At 39.9% G+C, this 14,755-nt stretch overlaps 1 protein-coding gene across 8 annotated transcripts in view; it reads left to right on the top strand.

Moving 5' to 3' along the window:
- Positions 1-14,755, top strand: part of plekhg6 (pleckstrin homology domain containing, family G (with RhoGef domain) member 6) — a 55,041-nt gene that overhangs the window by 13,959 nt on the left and 26,327 nt on the right. For 6 of the 8 annotated variants that reach the window (XM_061914900.1, XM_061914902.1, XM_061914897.1 and 3 more), the window contains 5 exons: positions 2,828-3,045; positions 4,799-4,927; positions 8,328-8,465; positions 13,097-13,192; positions 13,254-13,304. In XM_061914900.1, the coding sequence (XP_061770884.1) occupies positions 2,959-3,045; positions 4,799-4,927; positions 8,328-8,465; positions 13,097-13,192; positions 13,254-13,304 (501 nt within the window). In that variant the 5' untranslated portion in view covers positions 2,828-2,958. The remainder of the gene's footprint in view (positions 1-2,827; positions 3,046-4,798; positions 4,928-8,327; positions 8,466-13,096; positions 13,193-13,253; positions 13,305-14,755) is intronic. The other 2 variants (XM_061914905.1, XM_061914904.1) reach the window with 2 other exon arrangements.

Genomic DNA, 14,755 nt, shown 5'->3' with positions numbered 1-14,755 from the left:
CACAAACTAAATCTGACGTTTTCGACGTTTTGGCCACATGGGGGGGCCCCTGACTTCTCCTCAAGCTTTCTCCCGCTCACCCCTCTCGCTTGTGAGTTTTCCTGTTGAGGTCTGGCGTCCGTCCTCTGGGGGCGGGGCTATTGGAGGTTGTGCGGCGGGAGTCTTCCAACGACGCCACCAACCTCTCCTTAAGTGGGTCCTCCGTTGACGTCAGCCTCATTTCCAGTGGGTCCGACGACGCCATTTGCTAGACCTGCAGCCTGCTACAGCTGCAGCCCAGTAGTTTGCCCGCCTGCTGAAGAGGTGGCCATCGGGCGCCTGCCGTTTTTGTCTGTTTTGGAGGAGCCTGCCTGGTGCCCCTAGTCCTTATCCTCCTCCTAAGTAGTGGGGGTGGCCAGTTCATGGACGTCTGCAACGGTGTTACGCCTGCTGCCATTACCTGACTGGGGCTCGGTGGCTTTAGGGACACCGGGTCTGTAGCTCCTGTGACGTTATCGCCACTTTTACCAAAGGGCCTCTCCCTCACTGACCTCTTCAGCGGCAGAGGCACGCACCCCACACGCATCAACCTTGTGAGGGTCCTGCACGGTACTTTGGCTTGGACTTCTGCAGCTTTGACCGCAGTCATCACGCCATCACCCTGATTCCCCCACGTTAGTTGCTCTCACTGTCGGGATCCGGACTCTTCCTTGCTGGCTTCAGCACGCCATTAGACTGTACAACTCCTCTCTGGGACGGGGGGTGGGGGGTATTAGGATGACAGGGGATGCAAAACATTAACAGTGCAATACGTTTTCATAACATGGTCACTACTGCCTACTTTGTCTTGTTATATTCTTATTTTACTGTTATATTGTTATTCCCATTGTTTTTATTCTTTTTGTAATATTTCTCTATTTTGTTTCCATTTAAACCCCCATTATTTACTTTTTACTTTTTTCTTTAAATTGATCTCAACTCTGTACACTGCTGCTGGAATTTTAATTTTCCTGAAGGAACTCTCCTGAAGGAATCAATAAAGTACTATCTATCTATCTATCTATCTATCTATCTATGTGGCTGGCGTGCCGGCCAAGCATCAAGGCCGCAGTTTTGCGACTCGTCCCCAAAGTCCTCCCATCGACGTCACTGGTTTCCCACTTGCTTATAGGTTTTTTTTCTTCCTTTTTGTGTCTGGGATCTGTTTTATTTTGGGGGCATCTTGTCACGCCCTGTTGACTTGACTGTTTTGGACTCATATTGGCTTTTTCTCTCTGTGTGATATTTTTTAGCTCCTGTCCTGTGCTCTTATTTAGTATATTTACTTCCTCCTGCCATGCACAGGCATCCACACTTGATGCCTGATTGGCAACCGGGACACACCTACAACCGGTTGCCAATCCGTCTCCTATTTAAGCTCTGAGATTTGAACCTTGGCAAGCATCGTTACTAATTGTGCTCTCCAGTCTCTCACAATTTATCTCCTCCATTAAAGGCCTACTGAAAGCCACTACTAGCGACCACGCAGTCTGATAGTTTATATATCAATGATGAAATATTAACATTGCAACACATGCCAATACGGCCGCTTTAGTTTACTAAATTGCAATTTTAAATTTCCCGCGGAGTTTCTTGTTGAAGACGTCGCGGAATGATGACGCGTGTTTGTGACGTTATTGGTTGAGCGTATATTTTAGCCAGCACTACTTACGGCTAAAAGTCGTCTCTTTTCATCGCATAATTACACAGTATTTTGGACATCTGTGTTGCTGAATCTTTTGCAATTTTTTCAATTAATAATGGAGACAATAAAGAAGAATGCTGTTGGTGGATTGCAGCTGCCTTTAGCACCGAAACACAGCCGGTGTTTTTGTTTGTTGTGAAGCTTTAGCAAACATGTTTCTCTACCACATGTCAACCAGCAAGTTTTTGGATGAGAAAATTATGATATTAAGTGGGCTCTCACCGGAGACTTGTGCGGAGTTAGTTGTCATCTTGGCTCCTCCATTGGCTTCTCTCAGAGACACTGGCGGTCACCGCAGCCCTCCGACTTTCTGGTATGACTTTATAATCTCACTAAAACACTATTAACACAATAAGCAGATACGGGATTTTCAACAATTATCCTAGTAAATGTGTCTAACATCTGAATCACTACCACTGCACTCACTTTTTTTCTTCTTCTAGTGATTCACTCTAACTTTCCTCATCCACAAATCTTTCATCCTCGCTCAAATTAATGGGGAAATCATCGCTTTCTCGGTCCGAATCGCTCTTGCTGCTGGTGGCTATGATTATAAATAATGTGAGGATGTGAGGAGCCCAACAACCCGTGACGTCACGTGCACATCGTCTGCTACTTCCGGTAAAGGCAAGGCTTTTTTATTAGCGACCAAAAGTTGCGAATTTTATCGTCGATGTTCTCTACTAAATCCTTTCAGCAAAAATATGGCAATATCGCGAAATGATCAAGTATGACACATAGAATGGACCTGCTATCCCCGTTTAAATAAGAAAATCTCATTTCTGTAGGACTTTAGTTAGCAGTTTTCAGTTCAACTTCATGTTTTCATTGTTTGGGTGATATTTCACTGGCTAAAATGAAGTCTTGGCTGGGCTGTGTTTATCACCTATTGAGGTCCTTAGCATACCTTCTACTTGTATCGAAACAGCAGGAGGACCAGCTGTATGTGGAGATGATATTTTGGGGAAAACGTTGAGGAGTGACCTTGCAATGTAAAACTCACGCTTGGTGGATTGCATATGCAGTAAATTTTGCATGAGTAGAAAACACTGACTTGACCCTGACTCAAACTTAACTAATGCCAATCTCTTCTCCTTTTGTCAGCTGACCTCCACTTGGCAAAGAGCGACCCTGAGGGCATCGCAACCCACCCTCCGATCATCACATATGCGCACCATTGGAGTTGTCTTCATCATTCCGCAACAATAAAATCAGAACAGTCACGTGATGCTGACATGTTCACAGATGTGGACCGCAACGTGCAGGAGAATACCCCAACTTTAGGTGCAAACAAAGGCAAATTCTATACATACGCTCATAAGGCAAGTAAAAGAATGCATAATCCATCCTGTTCCATATTTCTATGCTGCTGCATTTAACTTCAGGATGCTTTGACAAAATGGTAGAATGATTGGTATTCATTCCAGAAGGGGAAACTACAGGGTTACAGAAGACAATACCATAAACACAACAATAAATACAAACACTGGTCATCACTGACAAGTTGTCAGCCAGCAGATAAATGCTTGATGTCTTGAATGCTCGCAAGTATTGTCTTTTTTAGTCATGCTAATTACAGTTTTGGAAGAATGTTTCTTCATTGTTCTGATACAGCTTTTTCCCACACTTTTTATTATATTTACACTTTAAACCTGTGTTTGTATTATTAGTTGTATTAAATTTCAAGAAATATTTATTATCATTAATAATAGATTTTATTTGCAAAAAAGCACTTTACGTTGAGCAAAAAAACTCAGAGTGCCACAGTGTAAGAAAATAGTAATAATAAAGAAAATAGTAAAAATAAATAAAATATAAAACTAGAAAAGCCCAATAGCTAGAACCAGCATGCATGTCTATAAAAAGGCTTTTTCAAAAAGATGGGTTTTTAAGCCTTTTTTAAAAGCATCCACAGTCTGAGGTGCCCTCAGGTGGTCAGGGAGAGCGTTCCACAGACTGGGAGCAGCGGAGCAGAAAGCCCGGTCTCCTATAGTTCATAGCTTTGTCCGTGGGGGTTGGAGGTTAATGGTTATTATTATTATTATTATGGGCCTGCTTGCAAAACAATAGCAACTTTTAATGCTGCAAAGCGTTCCTTTTTAGAAATGTCAAATAACATGCAACAGTAGAAGTTTAAACCATGTTATTTATCATTTTGGTCAGTTTATTTGAGACTTTATTGACAAATTAATGGATTTAAACTGTAGATTTTCCCTGGCACTATCTCTAGCCATGACTCATGCTGAACAAAAACTATGTTGCCATTGTTTAGTAGAGCTCTGGAATGGTGCTGCAAACTGGAAGTATTAGTGCTGCACCCAAAGTAAAAAAGAACATTCATTTACCGGTACTAAAAATAAAAGAAGAATTCACTCTTAACACAAAGCTAAGATGCGGATGTTTAGTTCTGATAGCTTAGCAGATAATGATCTACATCGATTTGGTTTTAGCATTTTTAAAGCAGAAAATCTACATTGAAAATGATCTGTGTTGAAAAAAGTTTGGACACGCTTATTGTTATTTATATTAGTTCATATATTTTTCTGTTGAAAATTGTATTAAAATTTATTTTCAGATTATCATGAATAAGTAAAACAATATATAAAGTTGATTACACAAAAGCTAAAACATTTTATGATTTTGGCTTTTTGTTTTTTTACTATACCCCAAAAATACCCAGCAGTGACCTCAAAAACAAGGAATGTATCAAACTGTAATTATGGCATTCTGTTACACAACGGGGAAAGCGGAAAACAATTATAATATTTACATAAATTTGTTTATTTTATCTTTAAAAGTACAAAATACAAATGACTGTAGTAGTGTATATATAGTATTATTTTATTATTTTTGGTAGAAAATGATTGTGATTAGTTTCATTTTGAAAATATATTTTTGTTTGTTTTTCATAGCACTTGATTTTATAATAATATATTCTACATTTTATGTCACATTACTTACACATGTTTTTTTTATTAACATTTAGGGATAGACATTGCTATTATTTTATAATTAATGTATTTATAAATCATTGTTACTGTAATATATTTTTGTTTTTTTTCCTTTTATTTCCAGAAAGGGACAAGACCGATAATTGTCTTTGCGACCGTCGGTAAGGGAGAGACAGAAGGAGCCGCACCCCGAGAGTCGATCAGAAATGTTTTTTTCAACACTGGAGCATCAGACAGGAATCCAACTGTTGGGGTACAACCTTGTTTTGCTGTTACCACACTACACCAGCTGAAAAACAATATAAAAGTAGTTTGCAGTGTACCTCGTGGGTCAATACTGAGACCACATCAGTTTTTGACAAATATATGACCAGAACATAAAAGTAGTTCTATTTGTCGATGACACTACTGCATTCTGTACAGAAAAGAATGCAAAAGACTTAAGGAATACTCTAAGGACCAAGTAGACTTGTGTATAAACTATATACAAACCCCGTTTCCATATGAGTTGGGAAATTGTGCTAGATGTAAATATAAACGGAATACAATGATTTGCAAATCCTTTTCAACCCATATTCAGTTGAATGCACTACAAAGAGAAGATATTTGATGTTCAAACTCATAAACTTTATTTTTTTTTCAAATAATAATTAACTTAGAATATCATGGCTGCAACACGTGCCAAAGTAGTTGGGAAAGGGCATGTTCACCACTGTGTTACATTGCCTTTTCTTTGGTAACTGAGGAAACTAATTGTTGAAGCTTTGAAAGTGGAATTCTTTCTCATTCTTGTTTTATGTAGAGCTTCAGTCATCCAACAGTCCGGGGTCTCCGCTGTCGTATTTCACGCTTCATAATGCGCCACACATTTTCCATGGGAGACAGGTCTGGACTGCAGGCGGGCCAGGAATGTACCCACACTCTTTTACTACGAAACCACGCTGTTGTAACACTTGGCTTGGCATTGTCTTGCTGAAATAAGCAGGGGCGTCCATGATAACATTGCTTGGATGACAACATATGTTGTTCCAAAACCTGTATGGACCATTCAGCATTAATGGTGCCTTCACAGATGTGTAAGTTACCCATGCCTTGGGCACTAATACACCCCCATACCATCACAGATGCTAGCTTTTCAACTTTGCGCCTATAACAATCCGGATGGTTATTTTCCTCTTTGTTCTGGAGGACACCACGTCCTCTGTTTCCAAATATAATTTGAAATGTGGACTCGTCAGACCACAGAATACTTTACCACTTTGCATCAGTCCATCTTAGGTGACCTCGGGCCCAGCGAAGCCAGCGGCGTTCCTTGGTGTTGTTGATAAATGGGTTTTGCTTTGCAAAGTAGAGTTTTAACTTGCACTTACAGATGTAGCAACCAACTGTAGTTACTGACAGTGGTTTTATGAAGTGTTCCTGAGCCCATGTGGTGATATCCTTTACACACTGATGTCGGTTTTTGATGCAGTACCGCCTGAGGGATTAAAGGTCCGTAATATCACTTACGTGCAGTGATTTCTCCAGATTCTCTGATGATTTCACGGACCGTAGATGGTAAAATCCCTAAATTCCTTGCAATAGCTCGTTGAGAAATGTTGTTCTAAAACTGTTCGACAATTTGTTTACAAATTGGTGACCATCACCCCATCCTTGTTTGTGAATTACTTAGCATTTCATGGAAGCTGCTTTTATAGCCAATCATGGCACCCACCTGTTCCCAATTAGCCTGCACACCTGTGGGATGTTCCAAATAAGTGTTTAATGAGCATTTCTCAACTTTATCAGTATTTATTGCCACCTTTCCCAACTTTTTGTAACGTATTGCTGGCATCAAATTCTAAAGTTAATGATTATTTGCAAAAAAAAAAAAATGTTTATCAGTTTGAACATCAAATATGTTGTCTTTGTAGCATATTCAACTGAATATGGGTTGAAAAGGATTTGCAAATCATTGTATTCTGTTTATATTTACATCTAACACAATGTCCCAACTCATATGGAAACAGGCTTTGTATAATGTTGAACTATGCAAGTGTAAACGTGTAATGTTCCTAAAAGTACAATTACAACTTGGGGTAGTTTTACACCTTTGTATTGCATTACTATTGTTGTATATCCGTTGGTTGTGCCATTCTCCCAGGACAGAGTGACTGTAATGGGTGATGAGCCAAGAAGACGCCAAGGAGGAATCGTTGAACAAAAAGGTTTATTTGTTTCAGCGAGCCTCAGACTCGAACTGCAGCTTCCAGGAGAAACCTGATTACTTTTCCGATGTTCTCTCGGTCCACTGTCCCTAAATACCTTTTGCACGAAGACCCCCACTCTTCTTAAGTCTAGCCTTGGAGCCGGCTATTCTGGACAAAGCCCAATTTCTTGCTTGGCCAGTCAATCTATTTCTTCTGATTGGTTTGAGTCGTGTGACCTCCAATCACTATCCTCTACTGCTACTTGTGAGGGCTCCCTACCAGATGTTGCTAATGTGTTTACACGTCCTCTTAAAATCCAACTGCTGCTATCCTTTAAGTTCCCCGATGTCCGGGGGGCAAGAGACACCACTCTGGAGAGGTTGTGATGGACATCTGCACCTAAATCTATCTAAGGGTGTACTTCCTTGATAGGATGATCCTCTAAAGCATAGGTGTCAAACTCTGGCCGTGTAATTTCTCTTGGCCCTTGAGGCAATATCAAATTAACATTAGAGCTGGCCCGCCAATGTAACACCGCATTCACCGCTAATACTCTTACTTGCCAACCCTCCTGATTTTCCCGGGAGACTCCCAGAGTTCAGCGTCCCTCTTGAATTTCATCCCGGGCAACAATATTGAGGGTGGGCCTTAAAGGCACTGCCTTAGGCGTTCTCTACAACCTGTCGCCATGTCCGCTTTTCCTCCATACAAACAGCGTGCCGGCCCAGTCACATAATATATGCAGCTTATACACACACACACAAATGAATGCAAGGCATACTTGGTCAACAGCCATACAGGTCACACTGAGGGTGGCCGTATAAACAACTTTAACACTGTTACAAATATGCGCCACACTGTGAACCTACACCAAACAAGAATAACACATTTTGGGAGAACATCCGCACCGTAACACAACATAAACACAACAGAACAAATACCCACAACCCCTTGCAGCACTAACTCTTCCGGGACGCTACACTATGCACTCCCCGCTATCACCAAACCCCGTCCACCTCAACCCCGTCGCCGAAAAGAGGCATTCCATTTTCGTTTGAATTTTATTTGATATGCCATTGATATTTTTTAATTATTATTATTATTTGAAACTCTGTTTTCCATGTCACTATAAAGTTCTTTACTGTAAGCCTTGCTCGTTCAAGATTCAATGCAAAACTTGTTTGGGTCCCTATTAAAAGGTTAATTTGTTCAACCTCGGCCCGCTGCTTTGTTCGGTTTAAAATTTTGGCCCACTCTGTATTTGACTTTGACACCCCTGCTCTAAAGGATTCTGTGACCAAATACAAATGCATGCTAGTTCACAATCATATAAGAAAATGGTACACGGTATAATTTACCACACTATGTTCCTTGAAGGGGTAATTAGAGAAGACACAGAAACAGAAATGGTTCCCTATTGGGACATGAAATAACTGAACCAACCATTGACATGTTTTCTCTAAGGAGCAGAATCAGCTGGATGTTCTCAAGAAGGAGCTGGAGGCCTTCGCTGTGCCCAGCAACATTGCGTGGAGATGGAAAGAACAAAGTGATGGAAGCATGTTGGAAAGAAACTGGACCGACATTGTCAAATCTCACTTGGTGAGGACCCCTTCTGAAGTAAAAAAATAAGGTATTGTGTCATGGAGCAGCTCCTCTACGGACTGCAGGTGTCACACACACACAGACATTATCACAAGTGTGGTGAGCAATACTGTTGGTATCAGTCCAACATCAAGTAAACACAGGGCCACTGCTCTTCCTTTTTACTTGATCTTTTTTTTTAAGATAAAGGATTTTGTGACTTTGCCTTCGCTGATCAGAATTATAATGGGAATAAAAAAGATAAATGAATAATAAAATGCAATTTGTGAATAATTAAACACTATAAATATACAACAATGTCAGACGATATTATCAAAGTAATAAATTAACTCAAAATTGCAATTCCGGTTAGGAATTGGGTGTGAATGCTCTATGTGTGCAAGCCGCCGAAGTGCCAATACATGTGAGCGGAACTGAAATGTTCAAATATCCAGGGTGAATGGAGTGTGTGGATGGTAATACAGTTCGAATTGGATGAGACGTGTGGGATAAGGAAAGGAGAGGTTTGTATGTTGGTCATTCATTTTCAATGTAGCAAAATTCCAGGTAAATACAGGTAATCAGGACATTTTCGAAACCAGGAGACATGTTGGCTCTAATGTCCAGGGTGTGTGGATGTTGGAACCGTTCAAATCGAATGATAAATGTGGGACATGCAGTCCATTACATATTTCCTATTCATTGTCAATAGGAAGAAAATTACCGGAAATTCCAGAAACGTGAACTTTGGGAAAGGGAAAACATGTTTTGCGTTCGATATATCGGAAGAGAAGTGTGTGGATGTGAAAGGTCGAATTGGTTGAAAAATGTGAAAAGTGTACAAACCGTTTTTGTTTGCATTTAATCTTTTATATGATATTATTGAACTTAAGAATATCAAAAAAATAAAACCTTAATAATAGCATACTTGCCAACCCTCCCAGATTTTCCGGGAGACTCCCGAAATTCAGCGTCTCTCCCGAAAACCTCCCGGGACAAATTTTCTCCCGAAAATCTCCCGAAATTCAGGCAGAGCTGGAGGCCACGCCCCCTCCAGCTCCATGCGGACCCGAGTGACGTGTCGAGAGCCTGTTTTCACGTCCGCTTTCCCACAATATAAACAGCGTGCCTGCCCAATGACGTTATAACTGTAGAATGATCGAGGGCGAGTTCTTGGGTTCTTATGTGGGTTTATTGTTAGGCAGTTTCATTAACGTCCTCTCAGCGCGGCAACAACACACAACAACAGCAGTCACGTTTTCGTCTACCGTAAAGCAGTTTGTCTACCGTAAACAGCAATGTTGTGACACTCTTAAACAGGACAATACTGCCATCTACTGTGCATGCATATGTGACAATAACATCTACAGCTTTTAGAGCAATGGTTCTCAACCTTTTTTCAGAGATTTACCCCCTGTGAACATTTTTTTAATTCAAGTACCCCCTAATCAGAGCAAAGCATTTTTGGTTTATAAAAAAAAAGATAAAGACTTAAAATGCAGAACTGTGTCATCAGTTTCTGATTTATTAAATTGTATAACAGTGCAAAATATTGCTCATTTGTAGTGGTCTTTCTTGAACTATATGGAAAAAAAGATATAAAAATAACTAAAAACTTGTTGAAAAATAAACAAGTGATTCAATTATAAATAAAGATTTCTACACATACTGCGATGAGGTGGCGACTTGTCCAGGGTGTACACCGCCTTCCGCCCGATTGTAGCTGAGATAGTAACCAGCGCCCCCCGCGGCTCCAAAGGGAATAAGCGGTTTGTTGAGCGGGGTTGGAGGTGCGGGGGTGTAAAATATAGTCAGGAAGACTCATGGATGCAAAGGATTCTGGGTATTTGTTGTGTTGCGTTTATGTTGTGTTACTGTGAGGATGTTCTCCCAAAATGTGTTTGTCATTCTTTTTTGGTGTGGCTTCACAGCATGGCGCACATTAGTAAGAGTGTTAAAATTGTTCATATCACAACCATCAGTGTACTCTGTATCACCCAGTATGCCTTTCAATCTTGTACGTGTGTTTGAGGAAGCTGCATACAGCATGTTGAAGGATTGGCAAACGGCTTGCACATGATGTAGAAAGTGTCAAAGGCAATGGCTTCACAGCACGCCCTTTCTCATTATCTGGATGAGCACCATCGGATATTCGCCAGAACGTTAGCGGCTTCCATTGCCTTCTTTATTTTGTGACACGGGTCAAACTATCTCTTTTAGTGGTAAAGGTCGCCGATTCCAGATATAAAACAACGGGCGGGTGGTGGGCGGTTGCCATTCTGATAAAATATTGGTTTAGGTGGATGACGACTTTAGTGATGCGATTGCGGATGATATAAATGCCTATCCGCGCATCTCTAACAGAGACTATTTGATATGCAGCTCATTTTTTTGTGACACTTATTGAAATATCTTGAGTGATATCATGCACACAAGTGCACTAACAGCTTGTTTTAAAATGTCTCTGACAATCTTGCACTTTCTGTTTTGAAATGACATGAACGTTTGTGCCGCTGCTTAATATCTGTTTAATAAATACACTTTTGCTGAATTGACTTAGTTGTGACTTCCCTCTCTGCATGAAAGTTTAAAATGAGCATATATTAATGCAGTATGAAGAAGAATGTTTTAATGTAGACACATGGAATCATCATACTGCTGTGATTAAATGCATTAAGTGTTCATTCAAGGCTAAAGCAAAATAACGAGATATATATCGTGTATCGCGATATTGCCTTAAAATATGGAGATATTAAAAAAAAGGCCATATTGCCCAGCCCTATTTGGAATGTTTGATGCTCATAATTTGTGGTGTTCCTGAGTTCAACCTTACTCGCACTGTCATCGGTGCATAATGAGGAAGTGCTGCGATGGCACTAACGATGTTTTGAGGGCTGCTGTTGAAATGTGAAGGTCAGCAAAAAAGTAAAATAAAAAATAGTTTTAGACTGTGTGACTTTACTTCTATAATATCCCTCTCAATCACTTGTTGTATTTGGCTGGGTCTGCATTCTTTTAGCACAAAAATGAGGCAACAATTGCTGCTTATTTTTTCATTTTGGTTACTACCGTTTAAGTGCCAATATGGAATCAGGTTTCAGTGCCTGTCCCTATTTAAGAAGGAGGAAAATTAGGGATCATTTGTATTTACAATGGTAAAAAAAAATAGTTTAATACGTAAAAAAAATCAAGTTCCTATTGATTATTAAATCCGAAAAACTCCCTGTGTTTTTACTGTTATTATCAAAGGTCAAGTGTTTTTACAGTGGTTAAATTTGTTTTTCACTTGTATGGCACTAAATAAAATAAATCAACTTAAAAAGTGAAGTTATGATGTGTAACTTTCACTAAGTTTTACAAAGCTTAACTTTTATTTATGGTAACTGTATAGATTTGTTTGTTAAACCACTATGTGTAACATATGCTAGCTGTTGTGGTCTTCCTATATTTTTATGAGCAAGAAAATTTCACTCTGAGTACCTTAAACTACTTTTACATGTGTTTAAAAGGTTCTATTGGGGCGGTTTAGCTCGGTTGGTAGAGTGGCCGTGCCAGGAACTTGAGGGTTGCAGGTTCGATTCCCGCTTCCGCCATCCTAGTCACTGCCGTTGTGTCCTTGGGCAAGACACTTTACCCACCTGCTCCCAGTGACACCCACACTGGTTTGAATGTAACTTAGATATTGGGTTTCACTATGTAAAGCGCTTTGAGTCACTAGAGAAAAAGCGCTATATAATTCACAATTGTTTCTTATTAGCCAATTTAGTCACTCATTTTTAAAATGGGGAGACATTAGGTCTGTGAATCTTTGGGTGTCCCACGATTCAATTCAATATCGATTCTCGGGGTCGCGATTCGATAATATATCGATTTTTTTTCCGATTCAACGCGATTCTCGATTCAAGGACGCTATTTTTTCGATTCCAAACGATTCTGTATTCATTCAATACATAGGATTTCAGCAGGATCTACCCCAGTCTGCTGACATGCTAGCAGAGTAGTAGATTTAAAAAAAAAGCTTTTATAATTATAAAGGACAATGTTTTATCAACTGATTGCAATAATGTACATTTGTTTTAACTATTAAACGAACCAAAAATATGACCTATTTTATCTTTGTGAAAACATTGGACACAGTGTGTTGTCCAGCTTATGAGATGCCATGCAAGTGTAAGCCACTGTGACACTATTCTTTTTTTTTTTTTTTTTTTTTTTTTATAAATGTTTAATACAAATGTCAATGAAATTATAACTAATAATGTTGTTGATAATATTCATTTTTGTTTCACTACTTTTGGTTTGTTCTGTGTGGTGTTTGTGTCTTCTCTCAATTGCTCTGTTTATTGCAGTTCTGAGTGTTGCTGGGTCTGCTTTGGTTTTGGAATTGGATTGCATTGTTATGGTATTGCTGTGTAGTGGTTTGTTGGATTGAAAAAAATAAAAAATGAAAAATAAAAAATCGATTTAAAAAAATAAATAAAAGAGAATCGATTGTGAATCGATAACGTATTCGAATCGATTTTTTCACACACCCCTAGGAGACACTAATTATAGATTATTAGGTTCAACAAACTCTTATCTAGTTTAGTTTTGTGAATTCCACTAGGGATGAGCGCTCTTACTTGACTCTTCTCTATCTTCGTTGCCAGGCGATGACTCAGCCGCAGCGTCACCAGCAGGAAGCTATGTGGGAGTTTGTGCAGACTGAGCTCAACTACATTAACAATCTCATTGTCATCCAAGATGTAAGAGGCTGGCTGTGTTACTTTTTATAAAACAATTATTTACACTCAATGCTTCCTGCAGTTGGTGATTGCAGCGCTGATCAACCTGCACCATTGTGGATTCCTCTTGGAGGTCAGTGCGCCTTACTTATTTTTGGGTGTCAGAACACATTTTCTGTTGCTCACCGAGCCATGTGATGAAACTAGAAGATGAGAAAAAACATTTGAATGTAGCACACAGCATGTTTCCACTGAGAAGGTGGAAATGAAAAAATCAGTCACTCATGTAACATCTAGGGCAGGGGTGTCAAACATACGGCCCGTGGGCCGGATCAGGCCCGCCAACAGGTTTTATCGGGCCCGCGTGACGAGTTTGCCAAGTATTAAAATGAGCTGCATTTTTTTTTTTTTTTTTTTTTTTTTTTTGATTTTTGAATGAAACTGCTGTTCTAAATGTGTCCACTGGATGTCACAATAGCAATTCTGTTAGGACTAGCAAGAGGTACAAAGTAAAGCGTGGAAACTTAAAGGGGAACATTATCACCAGACCTATGTAAGCGTCAATATATACCTTGATGTTGCAGAAAAAAGACCATATATTTTTTTAACCGATTTCCGAACTCTAAATGGGTGAATTTTGGCGAATTAAACGCCTTTCTGTTTATCGCGTTTTTTGCGATGACGTCAGAACGTGACGTCACCGAGGTAATACAGCCGCCATTTTCATTTTCAACACATTACAAACACCGGGTCTCAGCTCTGTTATTTTCCGTTTTTTCCACAATTTGTTGGAACTTTGGAGACATCATGCCTCGTTGGTGTGTTGTCGGAGAGTGTAACAACACTAACAGGGAGGGATTCAAGTTGCACCACTGGCCCGAAGATGCAAAAGTGGCTAGAAATCTGCCGCCAGACCCCCATTGAATGTGCTGGAGTGTCTCCACATTTTACCGGCGATGACAGACATGACACAGAGATGTATGGATAACCTGCAGATGCATTTGCAACGATAAATTCAACGAAATCACAAAGGTGAGTTTTGTTGATGTTGACTTATGTGCTAATCAGACATATTTGGTTGCGGCGTGACTGCCAGCTAATCGATACTAACATGTTACGCTAATCGACGTTAACACACTATTTACCGGCAGTGCTAAAGCAGACATGGCACAGAGATGTATGGATAACCTGCAGATGCATTTGCAACTATAAAGTCAACGAATTCACAAAGGTGAGTTTTGTTGATGTTGACTGCCAGCTAATCGATGCTAACATGCGATGCTAACATGCTAGTTACCAGCGGTGCTAAAGTAGACATGGCAGAGACATGTATGGATAACCTGCAGATGCATTTGCAACTATATTATGTTTACTTCCACCCACATTTAATGCGAAAAAAAACCTTACCAATCGAAGGATTTAAGTTGCTCCAGTGTCACAAGATGCGAAAGTCCTGATCGTTTGGTCCGCACATTTTACCGGCAATGCTAACGCAGCTATTCGGCCATGCTATGGCTATGAATAGCGTCAATAGCTATTCGCTCAATAGCTTCAGTTTCTTCTTCAATACTTTCATACTCCAAC

Source organism: Nerophis ophidion, linkage group LG11, assembly GCF_033978795.1.
Source record: "Nerophis ophidion isolate RoL-2023_Sa linkage group LG11, RoL_Noph_v1.0, whole genome shotgun sequence".
In the NCBI taxonomy this organism is placed as follows: Eukaryota; Metazoa; Chordata; class Actinopteri; order Syngnathiformes; family Syngnathidae; genus Nerophis; species Nerophis ophidion.
This window is presented reverse-complemented; position numbering and strand designations above follow the sequence as displayed.